The 16847-nt window shown below is 37.9% G+C and overlaps 2 protein-coding genes and 1 long non-coding RNA gene across 7 annotated transcripts in view; 2 read left to right on the forward strand and 1 right to left on the reverse strand.

Annotated features, from left to right (window-relative positions):
• The window catches only part of LOC131547811 (uncharacterized), a 181390-nt gene that overhangs the window by 29569 nt on the left and 134974 nt on the right, over window positions 1–16847 (reverse strand). The window lies entirely within an intron of this gene.
• On the forward strand, window positions 3187–7790 carry LOC131547674 (polymeric immunoglobulin receptor-like). Of its 2 annotated transcripts, XM_058788278.1 has the most exons (7): window positions 3187–3363; window positions 3524–3826; window positions 4366–4716; window positions 4832–5137; window positions 5234–5545; window positions 6030–6089; window positions 7763–7790. In XM_058788278.1, exons 1-6 carry the CDS (start codon window positions 3318–3320, stop codon window positions 6056–6058), a joined length of 1347 nt encoding a protein of 448 aa, XP_058644261.1. In that variant the 5' UTR covers window positions 3187–3317; the 3' UTR covers window positions 6059–6089; window positions 7763–7790. The 2 variants fall into 2 exon arrangements, with proteins under 2 accessions (XP_058644261.1, XP_058644260.1); XM_058788277.1 differs by lacking the exons at window positions 6030–6089; window positions 7763–7790 and having other exon boundaries at window positions 5234–5688.
• The window catches only part of LOC131547548 (polymeric immunoglobulin receptor-like), a 33938-nt gene continuing 24791 nt past the window's right edge, over window positions 7701–16847 (forward strand). For 3 of the 4 annotated variants that reach the window (XM_058788208.1, XM_058788224.1, XM_058788231.1), the window contains exons 1-3: window positions 7708–7840; window positions 7941–8252; window positions 16393–16740. In XM_058788208.1, coding sequence (XP_058644191.1) covers window positions 7792–7840; window positions 7941–8252; window positions 16393–16740 — 709 coding nt within the window. In that variant the 5' untranslated portion in view covers window positions 7708–7791. Of the gene's footprint in view, window positions 7841–7921; window positions 8253–16392; window positions 16741–16847 lie in introns of all 4 variants that reach the window. The other variant, XM_058788217.1, reaches the window with a different exon arrangement.

Consider the following 16847-nt stretch of genomic DNA (forward strand, 5'->3'; position numbering starts at 1 on the left):
CGAGTTCCTTAACAAATCTGAGAGGCCATCTTAAAAAGACAAAGCCCCTCCTACTTGGACTAAACCATTTGGTAATTAAAGGTAATAAAGAAAAATTTAAGAAAACAAATAAATTTACTTTAACAATAACAAAGAGGTAAATTGTTATAATGACAAAAACTACAAAAATTTGGAACAAAACAAACTCAATTAATTATTACTGCTTAACATTGCTCAACCCACAATACATAAATCAACATAAAAGTTATGAATCATTAAATGTCAAACTTAGAAAGAAATTACATAAGAACAGGAACAACATTACATAACACACGATCAATGACCAACATATCTGTGTTAACTGGTGTTTAATTTGTGCAAAACAGAGAGTATGCATGTATGCATGTATGTTCACAGTCCCGTGTCAAAGTAAGAGTCCTTTTCATTATAACAGTCTCTAGTCACAGAGCCTCACTGTGACAGACGTATTGCAGATGAACAAACACCCTAAAAAATACGTCTTTCAGATGTAAATGCAGACATCAAATAGACATCTCCGAGATGTACATACACTGTAAAAAGTGATCCACTATATTTACTCAATAAAATTGAGTGATACACTATATTTACTTAATAAAATTGTCAACAGATTACAAGCAATATTATTAATTAAATTCAACATAAAAATTAATTTGAATTAATCAAATGCGATGAATACAAATTAACCATTGAAAATGAGTGAAATAGCACAAAAAAATTAAGTAAAATTTAAACAAAAATATTGGTTTCATTGGACAAAAAACACTATGCTAATGATACTATGTTATGCATGTCAGGCCAGTAGTTGGCGATCAAGAAACACTGCACAAAAACATAATATGAATGCACATGACATCACCTTTTTCACAAATTCATGTTTTTGTTGTTTACATGGAGATGATACAGGCATCTTGTTCAAAAGCTTGTGTTTCCAGGCCCCCAAAACTGAATTATTGAAGACACCTGATGTTAACACAGAACCACTGAATCATGTTTTACCACTGGGTCACCATCACGGTGGTCAATGTTTGCTTTAGTTGGGCTCTTGACCCCCATATTTGACAGTGACTGTGTTCACATGTACATCAATAATGTGATTATTTCCAATGATTAGAGTAAGGATTTAATCGCAGTAAGATGTTTACATGACATAAGCAATCCTATTCACTCCAGTTTACATGCAATCTTCACTATTCTGATTATTCACTTAGAAGTATGGTTATTTTTAGTTAGTTATAGTTATCATTTCCATCACATAAATATGTACCGGAGCATTTCCCAAATCTGTTTTGCTAATATCCTACTTTTACAGCCTTAACTGAGGATGTTCTTGCTTTCATTTGAGGGTGCTTATCACCCTATAGCATCCCAGTAGAACCTGGACTGTGTAAAGAATAAAGTCATAGAGTTAATTTATGAAGTTGTGTAAAGAGTACACGACATCCATGTACATCTGAGCACATGCACACTTTGGCCAAAGCTGTAATAATGCTATTAAGACATTTAAATTCCTGTTTATTGTGATTAAAATAGGCATGGACCACATAGTTGAATGTGATTATTGTTATTTTGATTATGAGCTCAATCACATTATTTTGATTGAATTATTGCGTTTACATGAGGTAAAGTTTAATCGCAATATTGTCAAAATCTAATTAGAATTGCATTATGAGGGTGCATGTAAACACACTCATTGTTGTGCCACCTCTCTTCTCAGTCAGTCAGAAAGGCCCTGTCCCAAATCGCACCCTAAACTCTCACAATCTTCCTCTGAGTCCACACTGTGAGGTAATGCCGGACACATGCACGCGGTGGCCATTGTTAGTCTGCAAGAATGCAAGTGCACATAAAGTGTGCCATTTGGGATCACTCTGTTCCTACCTCTGTGAAGCCCCTTCTTCTGAAAAGCGCATATAATCCTCTGATTGATTGGCTGGACCAGTGTATTGTGATTGGTCAAGTGCTTTGAGCGTATCTGGGGAAATGTCACGCCCCTTACCACAACTCCAATTAGTCTCAAGAATGTCCCAGGTTTTAAAAACACCAAAGAGCAGTGCCCTTAATGTACACTAAATCTACACTATCTCTCATAACCCTCTGGAGAGCAATGTACCCTCTATTTTTTTTTTGTTATATATATATACAAAATGTATGTGTATACAGCTAAAAACGTCTCTGTGTGGACAGGGTGTCAATGTGCTACTTATATTTGATTTGACTCTTGATGTAACTAAATGATGCACATTTTAGCTTAACCTGAGAAAATATGTTTTACAGTGCTGTTACTTACAAAGTAATTCTGTTTAAGAAATCATTTTAAAATATCAATTCAAAGTTCAATTCTTTAATATAATATAATATAATATAAAAGTGTAGCTGTTTGTAACTGTCAATGTCTCACAGTGGCAGACAACTTTCCAGCGTAAGTTAAATATGAATAGATATTACGTAGAATTTGGTAGTAACCCAACTTGTTGCACATTTTAATTGTGCAAAGATGAGTATGTTTATTTTGTACATAATTTACAACTTATTTTTATCACTTAATTAGAAGTAACACAATTATTAAATCATGTCATCTGTTATAGAGACTACTGAACAGACATTTAGAAGTTTATTTTAAAATGCAAGTATTGAAAATGAAACTAAAGCTCTGAAAACACTTGCATTTTTACAACACACACACATTTCATAAGTTGAAAAGTTCTATACACACTTGTGGCCTTCACACCCACATGGGTCAAATACAGGAAATACGTCATGCAAGTCGACAAGTGCTTAAGAGCAAAGACTGCAAGAGTGAACATTTGGACAAGCCCTCTATTGACTCAACTCAACCAGGCCCTGTCCCTATATTTTGCATATGACTTGGGCAGGAATTATTCAAATGGTGAATATGGTGACTTGTTCATTTCCAGAAGACACCTCAAGACTATGATCGAGGCTGAAACGATATAGAGAATAATTCCCTTTGGAGTGACTTTACTCTCTAAATAACATTGCACACTGAATAAGGTTGAAAATGTACAAAAGCAGAATAGGTCTTCTTAAATGTACCGATGTGTCATCTGCCTTGTGTTTAAACAGCATGTTTCTCTGCATGTCTTTCACACATATCACCACACTTACTGTCCTGTTAGTGGTGCAGCTGGGTGGAACAGTTACAGTTCAAATAAGGAAGCAGAAATTTGAGAGAGACATTTGGATACTAATGACGAAAGAACTTTTATTAGTTCTTGCTTTCCCTGGATTGTGATCTGATCTGTATTTCTCTAAATATATGTGAGAGTCAGTCTGGAATGAGGGTCGCCGTCATCATCTTCATCACTCTCTGCCTGATGCCAGGTCAGTTATGTTATATTATATTACCCTGATTATAAATATTATTTATTGACCTTTATTTAACCAGGTAAGTCTGTTGAGAACCAGTTCTCATTTATAATGATGACATGGCCAATATATAAAATATTAAATAACCCAGATCAAATAAACTTGTGTTTGGCAGGTCGGGGAATTTGTTTCAGTGTGATTGGCTGCACTGGAGGGAGTTTAATGTTCAAGTGCACGTACAAGTCTAATGATCAGCATAAAGTAAAGTATTTCTGCAGAAACAGAGACTGTACGATAGGAATCAGTACTGAGCTTCAGCGCCGCTGGGTTAATAACGAGAGATTCAATCTCTATGATGATGAAAACAGCAGATTCTTCACAGTGTTCATCAGGAACCTCAGCAGAGAGGATGAAGGGAAATACACATGTGGAGACAAACAGAAATGGAAACATGATGTTACATTAGTGGTGAACAACAGTGCGTATGATACTTCATAGCTTACTACAGTAATTATTATATTTGTATTATACTAATATATAAAGGTGCACTAGAGAAAAATCAGTCATTGATTAAATTCATAAATCAGTGTTTATACTGTCCCACTGCATTATAATAATTCACAACAGTATAATAATGATTTATAATTTGAGCTGATTGAAATGCCAGCCTTGTTCAGAGATATTTTTGAGGTCACGTCTCGTCTGTAAATAAAAAGAAGACCTGTCTACTAAACTTTATTTACTTGTTCAAATTACATTTTTATGGATATATGCCGATAGGACAAACATTTTCTATCAATATGTCTTGATGTAGGATGACACGTTTTGATCATAGGCAAACTAAAGACAAGCACAACCCACAAATAAATGCATACATACTCTGCAAGAAATATGAAATATTATGTGTCAAACAGAGATGGTGACAGAGACCAAAGCTCCCAGTACACCTTTAATAATACTAATAATATTTTAAGATATCAGTGCAGGTCACAATGCTTTTGTTTAAATCATTTTCAGACTCTTCTTCTTGTGGGACGTCTGTTATCCGATCTGCATATATTGGTCAAACGATCACTTTCCACTGTAAATATGATCATAAGTTTAAAACACACACCAAAGTCTTCTACAGAGTGAACGTGGATCCTGTGCATGTGCTGAACAGCTCTCAATCATCACAATCATCTGAGGAGAAGTTCATCCTGACTGACAGACAGAAAGATCATTTTACTGTGACCATCAGAGACATTTCTGCAGAGGATGGTGGAGTTTATTTATGTGGAGTGGAGAGAGACGGATCAGATAAACCACCTTCAGAAACATCAATTACTCACATCACCTTCATTAAAGAGATTGAGCTGAATGTTTATAGTGAGTTTAGTTTCTATTTAATGAAAATAAAAAATAAAAACCTTACAGCTCTAAATAAGAAATGTAAATCCCTCCTGGCTGTTAATGATGTAATAAATCAAATCTTGTCTTGCAGGTCAAATAACTTCTGTCCAGGTTCAGGCCTACATCAGTAAATCAGTCTTCATCACGTGTAAATTTCCACAAGAATTCAAAGAAAACAAGAAATTCATCCAGAAAGATTCATCACAGAAGATCCCTGTTGATGAACAGAAGCGATGGGTCCGTCATGATAAAGTGCACATGTATGATGATACCAGTAAAGGACTGTTGAAGGTTTTTATCAGTGATTTAACTGCAGCTGATGAAGCGACGTACAGATGTGGAGTGAATACTGCTGATGATGATCTGTTCACTGAGATCAAACTGACAGTCAGTCAAGGTAAAGAGCTTCTGTGAGGAGCCTGTTTTTGGACAGTTTCTAGCAGTTAAAATGAGAAAATAAGATTTGAAATGTCTGATTTTTTTTTTTTTGTAGTTGATCATTTTCGTGAATCAAGTAAATCAGTTGCTATTATTGGTGAAAGTGTGAAACTGACCTGTAATTACCCTGAGAAACACAAGATCATCAAACACATCTGCAAAGAGAACAAGAAGAAGATCTGTCAGAACATCAGTTCATCAGAGAAGCAGCGCTTTGAGTTTTCTGAGAGTGCAGCAGGAGTTTTTACAGTGAACATCAGTAATGTGAGGCTGAGAGATGCTGGAGTTTACTGGTGTGGAGCAGAAACCAGACACACGCATCTGACTTCTGTTTCTCTCACCAACAAACACGAACTGACTTCATCCAGTATGTACAGCAACCATAAACCATGCACTTCAATAATATATGCCTGTATTTTACAAAAAGTTATTCATGCTAAGTTTTTGAAAGCAAAATGTTGTTTAGACATGTCCTTTAAATGACGCATTGTTCAAATGATTAAATAAAGGCTTTACAGAAGGTTTTTGTGTTATTGAAAATGAAATGAAACAACAAACCATTAAAATTTGTACGTTATCAAAATTATGTTAAGCTAACTTAATTTAATTGCACTGACTTAACATAATCGAAGCATCTAAAATAAAATAATAATGTTAAGCTAACATAACAGAATTATGTTAGGATAACTTAAAAAGACTATGTACACATTACTTTTTGAAAATACATCTGATTAACACAAAAGTATTATAATGAAACCACATAAATGTGTAGGACACTGTGAACTCAAACTAAATGTGTGGAACCAATGTCCATAATTCAATTGAGTAAATCCAACAAATCTTTTTTTCAGTGTTGCGGGCGATAACCTCCTTGTGCTGATTTGCATCGTAGCCATGCCTTTCCGAATAAGGTATGCGGCTTCGGGAACATCCCTAGTTATTAATGTGAAATTATTATTACATTATCTATACCATCAGATATCAGTCTCTAGAATCAGATTGCTACCTGATGATTATATCTTTACCACAGTTTTTCTTGCTTGTATTGTCATGACAAAAACAATTAAAAATCAACCAGAGAAAAGCTGATGTTAACAATTTAAGGGCCAACCACCCAACTAAAACAAACGCTATTCTCCATAATGGTAACAAATAGGGGCGTCATGCACTCATTATTTTTGAGGGGGCACGAGTTGGGGGATGTCGTCATCTGACACACAGCAGGCAACAGCACTTATGTTTCATTTATTTTTTCCTTTATATTCTAAACATTCCCAAACGCATTAACTATATCATGAAATATCTTGATTCTCACCTTTATAGATTATGATCAAAGAAACCTAATAATGTAATCTATTAACTATGCATAAAAACCTGTCTGTTTATGGGTGTCATGCCGTAACATTTTTTATACGACTGACTTTATATTTAATGTGAATTTAACATTGAAAGTTAATGTAACATGTTTTCTGGTCTTGTCCAGTCTTAAATCTGTTTTGGTCAGAAATACATTCTAGCATAGAGAAAATCTTGGAAATTGAGATAGAAAAAACAGCTATTCAGTCAGAAAGAGGTATTCAGTCAGCGAGCGAGTGAAGAAAACGCCAACATTTTAGCGATGACTCATCTGAACGCCTCTGATTGGTCATTGCATTCATAAGCTCAACAGAATCGCGTGTGATTGGTTATAATGCACAGTGCTGTAAAAACGCGTCTGTATCTGTCTCAGCGCCAGCCAGCGAATGCAGATTTGAATTTAGCAGCTAATGATATGATGTGCTGAACGATTTAATCACGCTGGTATGATTGTATTAAATATAGAAAATATTAATCGGCTATTTTTTCTCTTTTGGAAGCTGCATTCAAAATCCACTTGGTTCAAAAATCTGAGGGGGCACGTGCCCCCTCCCCTTGAATGGGCATGACGCCTCTGGTAACAAATATACTTTTCACTAAAACCAACATCTGAACCTCTATAATTCTCAAACACTTTTGTAGAAGTCTGACCGAAATAAAGTCAGTCTGGTGAGTTTTAGATTAATCACTTAATTATCAAATGAACTGCAGTGCTGCTTCAGTCTTATTTTTAGCACTCTGTAGTATGCATACTGAGCAGTGTTCATTTCATTGTTTCATCTGGGCTGACCCATGTGGGGCCCTCATGGAAACCGAGGACAACACTAGCTGGGCCCCAGTTAAATAGCCCAGGAGCCACCCATCTGGACCCCACATGTGTTTGCTGACTGGAATGAAGCTACAATAAATGCCTTTAAACCCCTTAAAGCCATTAACACAGTCACTATGTATGTATACTGTCAGTGCTTGTTAATATACTGATGTGCCCTCAGCCTTGTGCATTATATGCTTATATAGTATGTTTATCTGCATGTTTGCAGAGTCTTTCACACATAATTTCACACTTAATGCCCTGTTCATGGGTGGAGCTGTTTAGAGAAAGAGGAAGCAGAAATGTGAGAGGAGGATGTGTGTACTTATAATGATAATTGACATTCATACATTGCATTAAGTGTATTTTGTCAGCTCTTGCTTTCCCTGGATTGTGATCTGATCTGGATTTTCTCAGAATATCTGTGAGACTGAAGCTAATCAGGAATGAGGGCCGCCATCATCATCTTCATCATCACTCTCTGTCTGATCTCAGGTCAGTTCTTTACTGGTGAATGTGGTCAAATAATATTTTATATTACATGGTCCAGATTGATTATATAATAACTCAGAGCAGATGAACTTGTGTTTGGCAGGTCAGGTTTGTTTCAGAGTGGTTGGATGCTCTGGAGGGAGTGTAATGTTCAAGTGCATGAACTCAAACCAGAGAAAGTCTTATGATCAGTTTAAAGGAAAGTATTTCTGCAGAAACAGAGACTGTACGACAGGAATCAGTACTGAGCTTCAGCACCGCTGGTATTATAACGGGAGATTCGCTCTGTATGACGATGAAAACAGCAGATTCTTCACAGTGTTCATCAGGAACCTCAGCAGAGAGGATGATGGGAAATACACATGTGGAGACAATCAGAAATGGAGTCATGATGTTGATTTAGTGGTGAACAGAAGTGTGTATGATTCTTTATAACTTACTATAGTAATTATGTTATATTTATTAAAGTATTATTTAAAGGTGCACTATGAGGAAAAAAAATCTATTTTACGCAGATTCATGATTCAGTGTTCAAACTGCTTCACTGCATTATTGTTGTGATACGTAATATGTTGTGTTACGCAATACGCTATGTGCGTGTACCGGAAGTATCTGTGTAGTTGAACATGTGTTAAGCACCTAGTAAAGACGTTCATACCTACTTACATTGTCGTCCAGTAATACTTCATGGTGGCAGCGGTAAACACCGCATGAGTGTTCGTGACCAGTGAAGCGGAAATGTATTATACCGCGAGTCTAATAATTACAACCTGTGGCTGCTGTGAACGCGCGAGTCCACTCCACGACGCGATCTCTTGTACACCAATGCGGGAGCGGGAAGAAGCACATTGTCTGCGTGATAACTGCTAAAAGGTCCAGAGTAAAGTTACAACAACAAAAAAAAAAAACACCTGAAGTAAACGACTGCTTTTAAAGTGAGTACAAGATAAACGCAACAAAATGGCATCACATTTACCGATGATGAACTGGTCTGACCCCGATCTGAGTGAAGCAATGTCTTTATTCAGACAAAAAATGAATCTACCTGGAGGATGAAGAGATAACAGATGCAGAAAAACAAGCTAGGAAAATTTGTAGAGGAATTGGAGATGAAGGATTGAAACGACTCAATGCAAGTGGACACAGTGATGCAGATAAGAAAAAGCCTGACACCTTGTGGACATTTTTTGAAGGACAACTAAAATTGAATGTGAACTTTAGAATTCACAGACTCCATTTCATTCAATACAGGCAGAAACCAAATGAGAGCATTGATGATTTTGTGACTAGAGCCAGAACTTTAGCACTAAAATGCCAATTTACTGACGATGAGCTTAATGAACGTCTCGTTGAGCTTATCATTGCCAGTACACCTTTTGATGCTCTCAGAAATGACCTCTACAGCAAGCCCAAAGGCCATCCCATTGCTGACGTACTAGCAGAGGGGAGAAAGTATGAAGCCTTAGCAGCTGGAAACGAACAAATACAACAGCTTGGCAAATCAAACACGGAAAAGGTCCATACCATAACAAGAGGATGAACATGTCAAAACTGTGACTCGAACCATAAGCCAAGACAGTGACAATGATACATGCTCTAGGTGTGGTAACAGAGGCCACTGGGCAAAGTGTTGTAAAAAGAGCAGACGACAAAGACAGCTATCCAACCAGCACAGAAGGAGCAAGTCACGAACACGCAACAGATACCAAAGCCACACAAACCCAAGGAAAGACTACAAACACAAAAATGATCCCAGCATTGATGTTGTAGATGGCATCAAAGATGATGACGAGTATGCATACCAAAAACACTTTTACTCCATCACTATCAGTGCAAAGTGCATGCACAGCATCCATGTGAAACCACCCAGGGATGAGGCATATACAACTCTGAATGTTAAACCACCGTGCCTGCAAGACATGGATACACGCTTCGCCTGAAAATAGATACTAGGGCATCTGGAAACACACTTCCACTGCGTACATTCAAGCAGATGTATGGTACATCAACCCAAAGCATGGAACATCTAAAGCCAGCATCTAATGTAAAACTAACATCGTACACTGGTGATGTAATTCCCTGCTTTGGAACTATCAGCATGCCATGCCAGTACAAAGAATCCAGATGGATAGATGCAAAGTTTTATGTCGTTGATGTACCTGGACCAGCTGTGGTTGGACTACCTACATGCGAGCTCCTCAGTCTTGTGACAGTAAATGTTGATGTGATGGCGGAAAAAGAAAACAATGTGATGGAGGGAAGACAAACAAAAGAGAGAGCCCGACAACACATAAAAAGCATCAAAGAACTGAAAGAGAAATACCCAGACCAATTCGATAAAATAGGCAGTTTCAAAGGCACAGCAAAGCTCATCCTAAAGGAAAGTGCCAATCCATTCATTGACCCCCCACGTAAATGTAGTATCCACATCAAAGACAAACTTCAAAATGAGTTGAACAAACTTGTTAATCAAGGAGTCCTGCGAAAAGTAGAAGAGCACACAGACTGGTGTTCCAGCCTCGCCTTCAGCACAAAGAAAGACGGGTTGCTTCGGATCTGTTTAGACCCACAGAAACTAAATGCAAGCCTGAAGAGGTGCCCTCACAAGATTCCGACCTTGGAAGAACTAAACCCAAAATTTGCAAATGCGAAAGTCTTCAGCAAGCTAGACGCAAAAGCTGCATACTGGTCAATACATCTTGATGAGGAATCACAAATCCTAACCACGTTCCGCACTCCTTTTGGCAGATACTGCTGGAGACGATTACCATTTGGTCTCAGTGTGTCCCAGGACCTTTTTCAAGCCAAAATGGACCAAATTCTTGAAGGTCTTCATGGTGTAATCAGCATAGCAGATGACGTTGCAGTATGTGGAGTAGACGAGGAGGATCATGACAAGAACCTGATAAGTCTAATGGAAAGAGCTGCAGAAACTGGACTGGTGTTTAACAGCGACAAGTGTATCATCAAGCAGCAGAGCATATCTTTCTTTGGCAATCTGTACACAGACAAAGGCATCAGACCAGACCCAGCCAAAGTCCAAGACATACAGAAAATGCCAACGCCACAAAGCAAGGATGATCTCCATCGATTTATGGGCATGATGAACTATCTGTCACCCTACATTCCGAAGTTTGCAGAAAAAGCCCACAATCTGAGAGGACTGCTGAAAAGCGACTCACAGTGGATTTGGGACAGCGATTATCAGAAGTGCTTTGAAGACCTAAAGACAACAGTGACTGTTGATGCTTGCTTAAAATACTACAACCCTGCAACCACCCTCACATTGGAAGTAGATGCATCACAGAGAGGCATCGGTGTAGCACTGGTGCAAGACAACAGGCCCATTGCTTTCGGTTCAAAAACACTAACTGAGTGTCAATCAAGGTACAGCAACATTGAAAGAGAAATGCTTGCTATTGTATATGGTATGCAGCGATATCACACATACTTGTATGGAAAATCATTCATTGTGGTAACTGACCACAAACCTCTCGTTACCATATGCACAAAGCCTCTACATGCTGCTCCTCCCAGGCTGCAATGAATGCTGATCAAGACACAGGGATACAACTACAGCATCATGTATCGCCCTGGAAACCAAATGATTCTTGCAGACACCCTCAGCCGCCTGCCAAACCCGAAAACAATGAAGACATTGAACTTGATGAACGCATTGATGGACTGGATACAGAATTTGAAGACCCTGAGCATCATACTGTGCAATTGTAAATTTTCTCTGAACAAGCAGGAGGCTCTCAGAACTGAGACTGCAAAGGACCTCAAGCTCGGTGCATTAAAAGAAATCATCCATCAGGGATGGCCAGATAAGATACAAAACCTGCCAAAAGACCTCCGCAGCTATTGGCCTTTCAGAGATTAACTCGCCATAGAAGCAGGAGTTGTATTCAAAGGCAGACAAGTGCTTATTCCAGAATCTATGACCACCGACATTCTGATTCAGCTACATGCAGGCCACCAAGGTATCGAAAAAACACTCCGATTGGCTCGAGAGAGTGTGTATTGGACAAATATAAACACAGACATTGAAAAAATGTGCAAGTCTTGCAGTACCTGTGCAGAGCACCAAGACGCACATCCAAAAGAACCACTCATTCTACACAAAACACCCACAAAGCCGTGGCAGTACCTGGCATCTGATCTGTTCGAGATTCATGGACATCAGTACCTACTTACTGTGGACCGGTATTCCAAATATCCTTTGGTTGATGAAATGCCCACTCCAGTAAGCAGCCATGCAGTTGCACGAAAAATGCAAAGTTACATGTCTTTATTTGGTCAACCAGATGAAATAATGACAGATAATGGACCACAGTACACTGGACAACCCTTCAAAAAATTCATAGCTGATTGGGGAATAAAACACACCACAAGTTCACCGCACTACCCAAAAAGTAATGGATTTATTGAAAGACACGTGAGACACATTAAATCCATCATCAAAAAAACAATACAACACAAAGGAGACATACAAGTAGCCTTGTTGCAAGTGCGAGCAACGCCTATTGACAGTGATCTACCATCCCCTGCAGAGCTGCTCCTTGGCAGACCTATTACCACACTCCTACCAAGTCATGCAGATCCAGGGAAACTGGAACACAGACAACACCTGGAAAAAAGGACAACAATAATGAAAACGCATCATGATCAATGTAGTGGTAGAGACTTACCTCCACTGTTCCGTGGACAATGTGTAAGAGTGCTGGACAAGGAGAGGAGAACATGGCACCCAGGGACTATTGTGGAAAAGTGCAGGGAGCCAAAAAGCTACTTGGTTCAAACACCAAATGGAAACACAATCAGATGTACCAGGAGCCATCTTCGTGAGATGTATGCAACACAAACACAGAACATCCAGAAGAAAGTGCAATTTGCCGAAACACCTAAGAGAGATGTGGTTGAGGAAAGCCACAAGGATATAGTCGAAAGCAAAACCACTCAACCTCTTGAAACAAAAACAGATAATACTGGCAAAGAGACAGCAGTACCAACACGCACAAGGTCTGGACGAATCATAATTAAGCCAGTGCAATACAAGGACTATGTGTACACTGTAAAACCCAACAAGTTAGGGTAACTCAAACCGTTTGAGTAAACCGACTGCCTTAAAAACCTAACAAGTTAGGTTAACTCAAATCATTTGAGGCAACTGATTGCCATAAAACATTTAAGTTTCATAAAACTAACAGTTATGAGTACTCTGAACTTATTTCAGTTGAGATCACTAAATAAGATATATGCCCGACAAGTCACGGTAACTCAAACCGTTTGAGTAAACCGATTGACTTAAAAACCCAAGTTGGGTTAACTCAAACCGTTTGAGGCAACTGATTGCCATAAAACATTTAAGTTTCATAAAACTAACAGTTCTGAGTACTCTGAACTTATTTTAGTTGAGTTTACTAAAATAAGATATACATTGCAGTTAAGTAATTAAGTGATTAATTAAGTGCTGATTGAGCATTAGTGATGAACACCTGCTGTTAACAAACAGAATCACTGAAGAAAAGAGAAACACAAGAACAACTGACTTCAGCCATAACCTTAGATGAAATCAACTGAAATAAAATACTTTAAATCTCTCAAAATCTGATTAAACAACCCCACAAACAGCATCACCAGCTCCACTTATTAATAACCAGACTGACTTTATTTCTGTCAGACATCTACAGAAGATCTTATTGAAAATTAACTAAGGATTTGATGTTGATGTATTGTTTCATTTGAAGTAACCATGTTAGAGATCAGTGTCTGCTTTACTTGGGCTCTTGACCCTTGACTTCTGTGTTAGTTTTTTTTTCTTTTCTCTGGTTGTTGTAACCATGTGTTTTTCGAACATATTTGTTACAACTCAAAAGCCCAGAGGAAGTGATCAGTAGTTGGTTGTTATATATTTATAATGGCAGTCAACTGTTAATAAACTGATCTCATTGAGAGTCTAATCTCTGATTAAATGGATGTTGTATTGATTATAGCAAAAGCTATTCTAAGAGCCACTGGTTCTGTGACAGTTAGTTAACAGAAAGGACTTTCTAAATAGTTTGTCCACAAAACGTTTTAATCTATGGCAGCAGTTAGACTCACACAGAAATCAAGAATCATCTTATGAACCTCAACAATGGTGACCATTAATAATAATAATAATAATAATTCTGCAATGCATGCTGGGTACTAGCATATTACAAAACTCATCCATGAGTTTTACAGCATGCATTGCTGCATGAATTTTTTTTTTTTTTTTTAATGGTCACCGTTGTTGAGGTTCATAAGCTGATTCTTGATGTCTGTGTGAGTCTAGCTGCTGCCATAGATTAAAACTTTTTGTGGACAAACTGTTTAGAAAGTCCTTTGTTAACTAACTGTCACAAAACCACTAGCTCTTAGAATCACTTTTACTATAATTAATACAACATTCATTTAACCAGAGATTAGACACACAATGAGTATATGTTCACTCTCAGTGAGATCAGTTCACTTACAGATGACTATCATTATAAATATACTACAACCAACTACCGATCATTTCCTCTGGGCTTTTGAGTTGTAACAAATATATTCCAAGAACATATGATTACAAAAACCAGAGCGAAAAAAACAACTAACACAGAAGTCAAGGGTCAAGAGCCCAACTAAAGCAGACACTGATCTCTAACATGGTTACTTCAATTGAAACAATAAATCAACATCTAAACCTTAGTTAATTCTCAATAAGATCTTCTGTAGATGTCTGACAGAAATAAAGTCAGTCTGGTTATTAATAAGTGGAGCTGGTGATGCTGTTTGTGGGGTTGTTTAATCAGATTTTGAGATTTAATGTATTTTATTTCAGTTGATTTCATCTAAGCATGTGTCTAAAGTCAGTAGTTGTTCTTGTGTTTCTCTTTTCCTCAGTGATTCTGTTTGTTAACAGCAGGTGTTCATCACTAATGCTCAATCAGCACTTAATTAATCACTTAATTACTTAACTGCAAGTTTTAAAACTTACATGGTTTAAGCCAAGGGAAATTAGTTTACTCAAATGGTTTGAGTTACCCTAACTTGTCGGGTTTTACAGTGTAAAGCTGAATGAAAAGTTTAACAGTAAGAATTCCAAATATGGACTAAATGCCTATTTCTGCACGCAACCAGTTTATTAATGTTCATTACTGTTATTATGTGCATTCCACTGTAAAAAAAAATAAAATAAAAATACCTGGAATGTCTTACTGTTTATGGAATATAGATTGTTGTCATGGTTGTCTGAGATGCTTACACGCTTATGTTAAACAGGGGGGATGTTGTGATACGTAATATGTTGTGTTACGCAATACGCTATGTGCGTGTACCAGAAGTATCTGTGTAGTTGAACATGTGTTAAGCACCTAGTAAAGACGTTCATACCTACTTACATTGTCGTCCAGTAATACTTCACATTATAATAATTCATAACAGTATAATAATGATTTATAATTTGAGCTGACTGAAATGTCAGTTTTATGTCAGTGTTATTTGAGAGGTCACGGACAGAAGACCGTTGTCAGACTTGTTTCATGTCTCGTGTTTTGTTTCGCTCCCCATGTGACTTCCTTGCCCTAGTTTCTCCCTCTATGTCCTTATTTGGGTTTTCCTGTTCCTGTCTCCATCATTAGTTCATTAGTCCCCAGCTGTGTTTCATTAATTATCTAGTTTTCCCCAGTGTTCTTAAGCCCTGTGTGTCCTTCTCTCCAACGTCCGGTTTTGTTTGTCTTATCCTCAGTGTGCCATGTTTCCTTGTGTTCTTTTCATTAAAAAATATTGTCTTTTGAAAAATCTCCTGCGTCTCTTCGTTCCGTGCTCCAGCAAACGTGACCAAAACTAAAAGTGAGCCGCGGCTTTTTTCACCGTTTTTGTTTTCTGTGTTTTTTGATAATTTTTGTTTTCCCAGTTTGTTTCTCCTCATGGCCATGGAGATGGGCTCCGCATGATTCCTTGCCCTAGCCCTTCTTAGAGATCTCCCCTTCTTCGAGTATACTGGGGAATTCTACGAGCTCACCACGCCTCAATTCTCTGTTCTGGCTCGGTGCCAACTACCATCGCCTCGTGGACCTCCCAGACACCACGGGACTAAGTTGGAAAGAAGGGGTCTTCAGGTGTCTGGGGAGTGTCCGGGCCTGAGCCAGAACCAGCCCGCCGTCCGCGGCTCACTCAAGCCCTCAGCTGTCTCCGCGTCTCTTCTTTCTGTGCTCCAGCGAACATGACAACCGTCTACTAAACTTTACTTGTTCAAATGACATTTTCTTCTGGATATATTACTTGTAGGACAAATCTTTTCTGTCAGTATGTTTCTGTCTTGATGTATGATGATATACCTCATGTTTTGATCACAGGTGACCATACAAACAAGCACAACCCACGTTAACATGAATAACTCTGCAAGAATCATGACATTTTGTGTGTTAAACAGAGATAGCGACAGAGAGGCCAAAGTTCCCTAGTGCATCTTTATTAATAATAATAATAATAATATTTCAAGATTTCAGTGCATGTCACAATGGTTTTGTTGAAATCATTTTCAGACTCTTCTTGTGGGATGTCTGTTATCCGATCTGCATATTTTGGTCAAACGATCACTTTCAACTGTAAATATGATCATAAGTTCAAAACACACACCAAAGTCTTCTACAGAGTGAACGTGGATCCTGTGCATGTGCTGAACAGCTCTCAATCATCACAATCATCTGAGGAGAAGTTCATCCTGACTGACAGACAGAAAGATCATTTTACTGTGACCATCAGAGACATTTCTGCAGATGATGGTGGAGTTTATTTATGTGGAGTGGAGAGAGACGAATCAGATAAACCACCTTCAGAAACATCAATTACTCACATCACCTTCATTAAAGAGATTCATCTGAATGTTTCTAGTGAGTTTAATTTCTATTTAATGAAAATAAAAATTAAATAAATAAAAAAACTTACAGCTCTAAATAAGAAATGTAAATTCCTCCTGACTGTTAATAATGTAATAAAT

This window comes from Onychostoma macrolepis, chromosome 01, assembly GCF_012432095.1.
Source record: "Onychostoma macrolepis isolate SWU-2019 chromosome 01, ASM1243209v1, whole genome shotgun sequence".
Classification (NCBI taxonomy): Eukaryota; Metazoa; Chordata; class Actinopteri; order Cypriniformes; family Cyprinidae; genus Onychostoma; species Onychostoma macrolepis.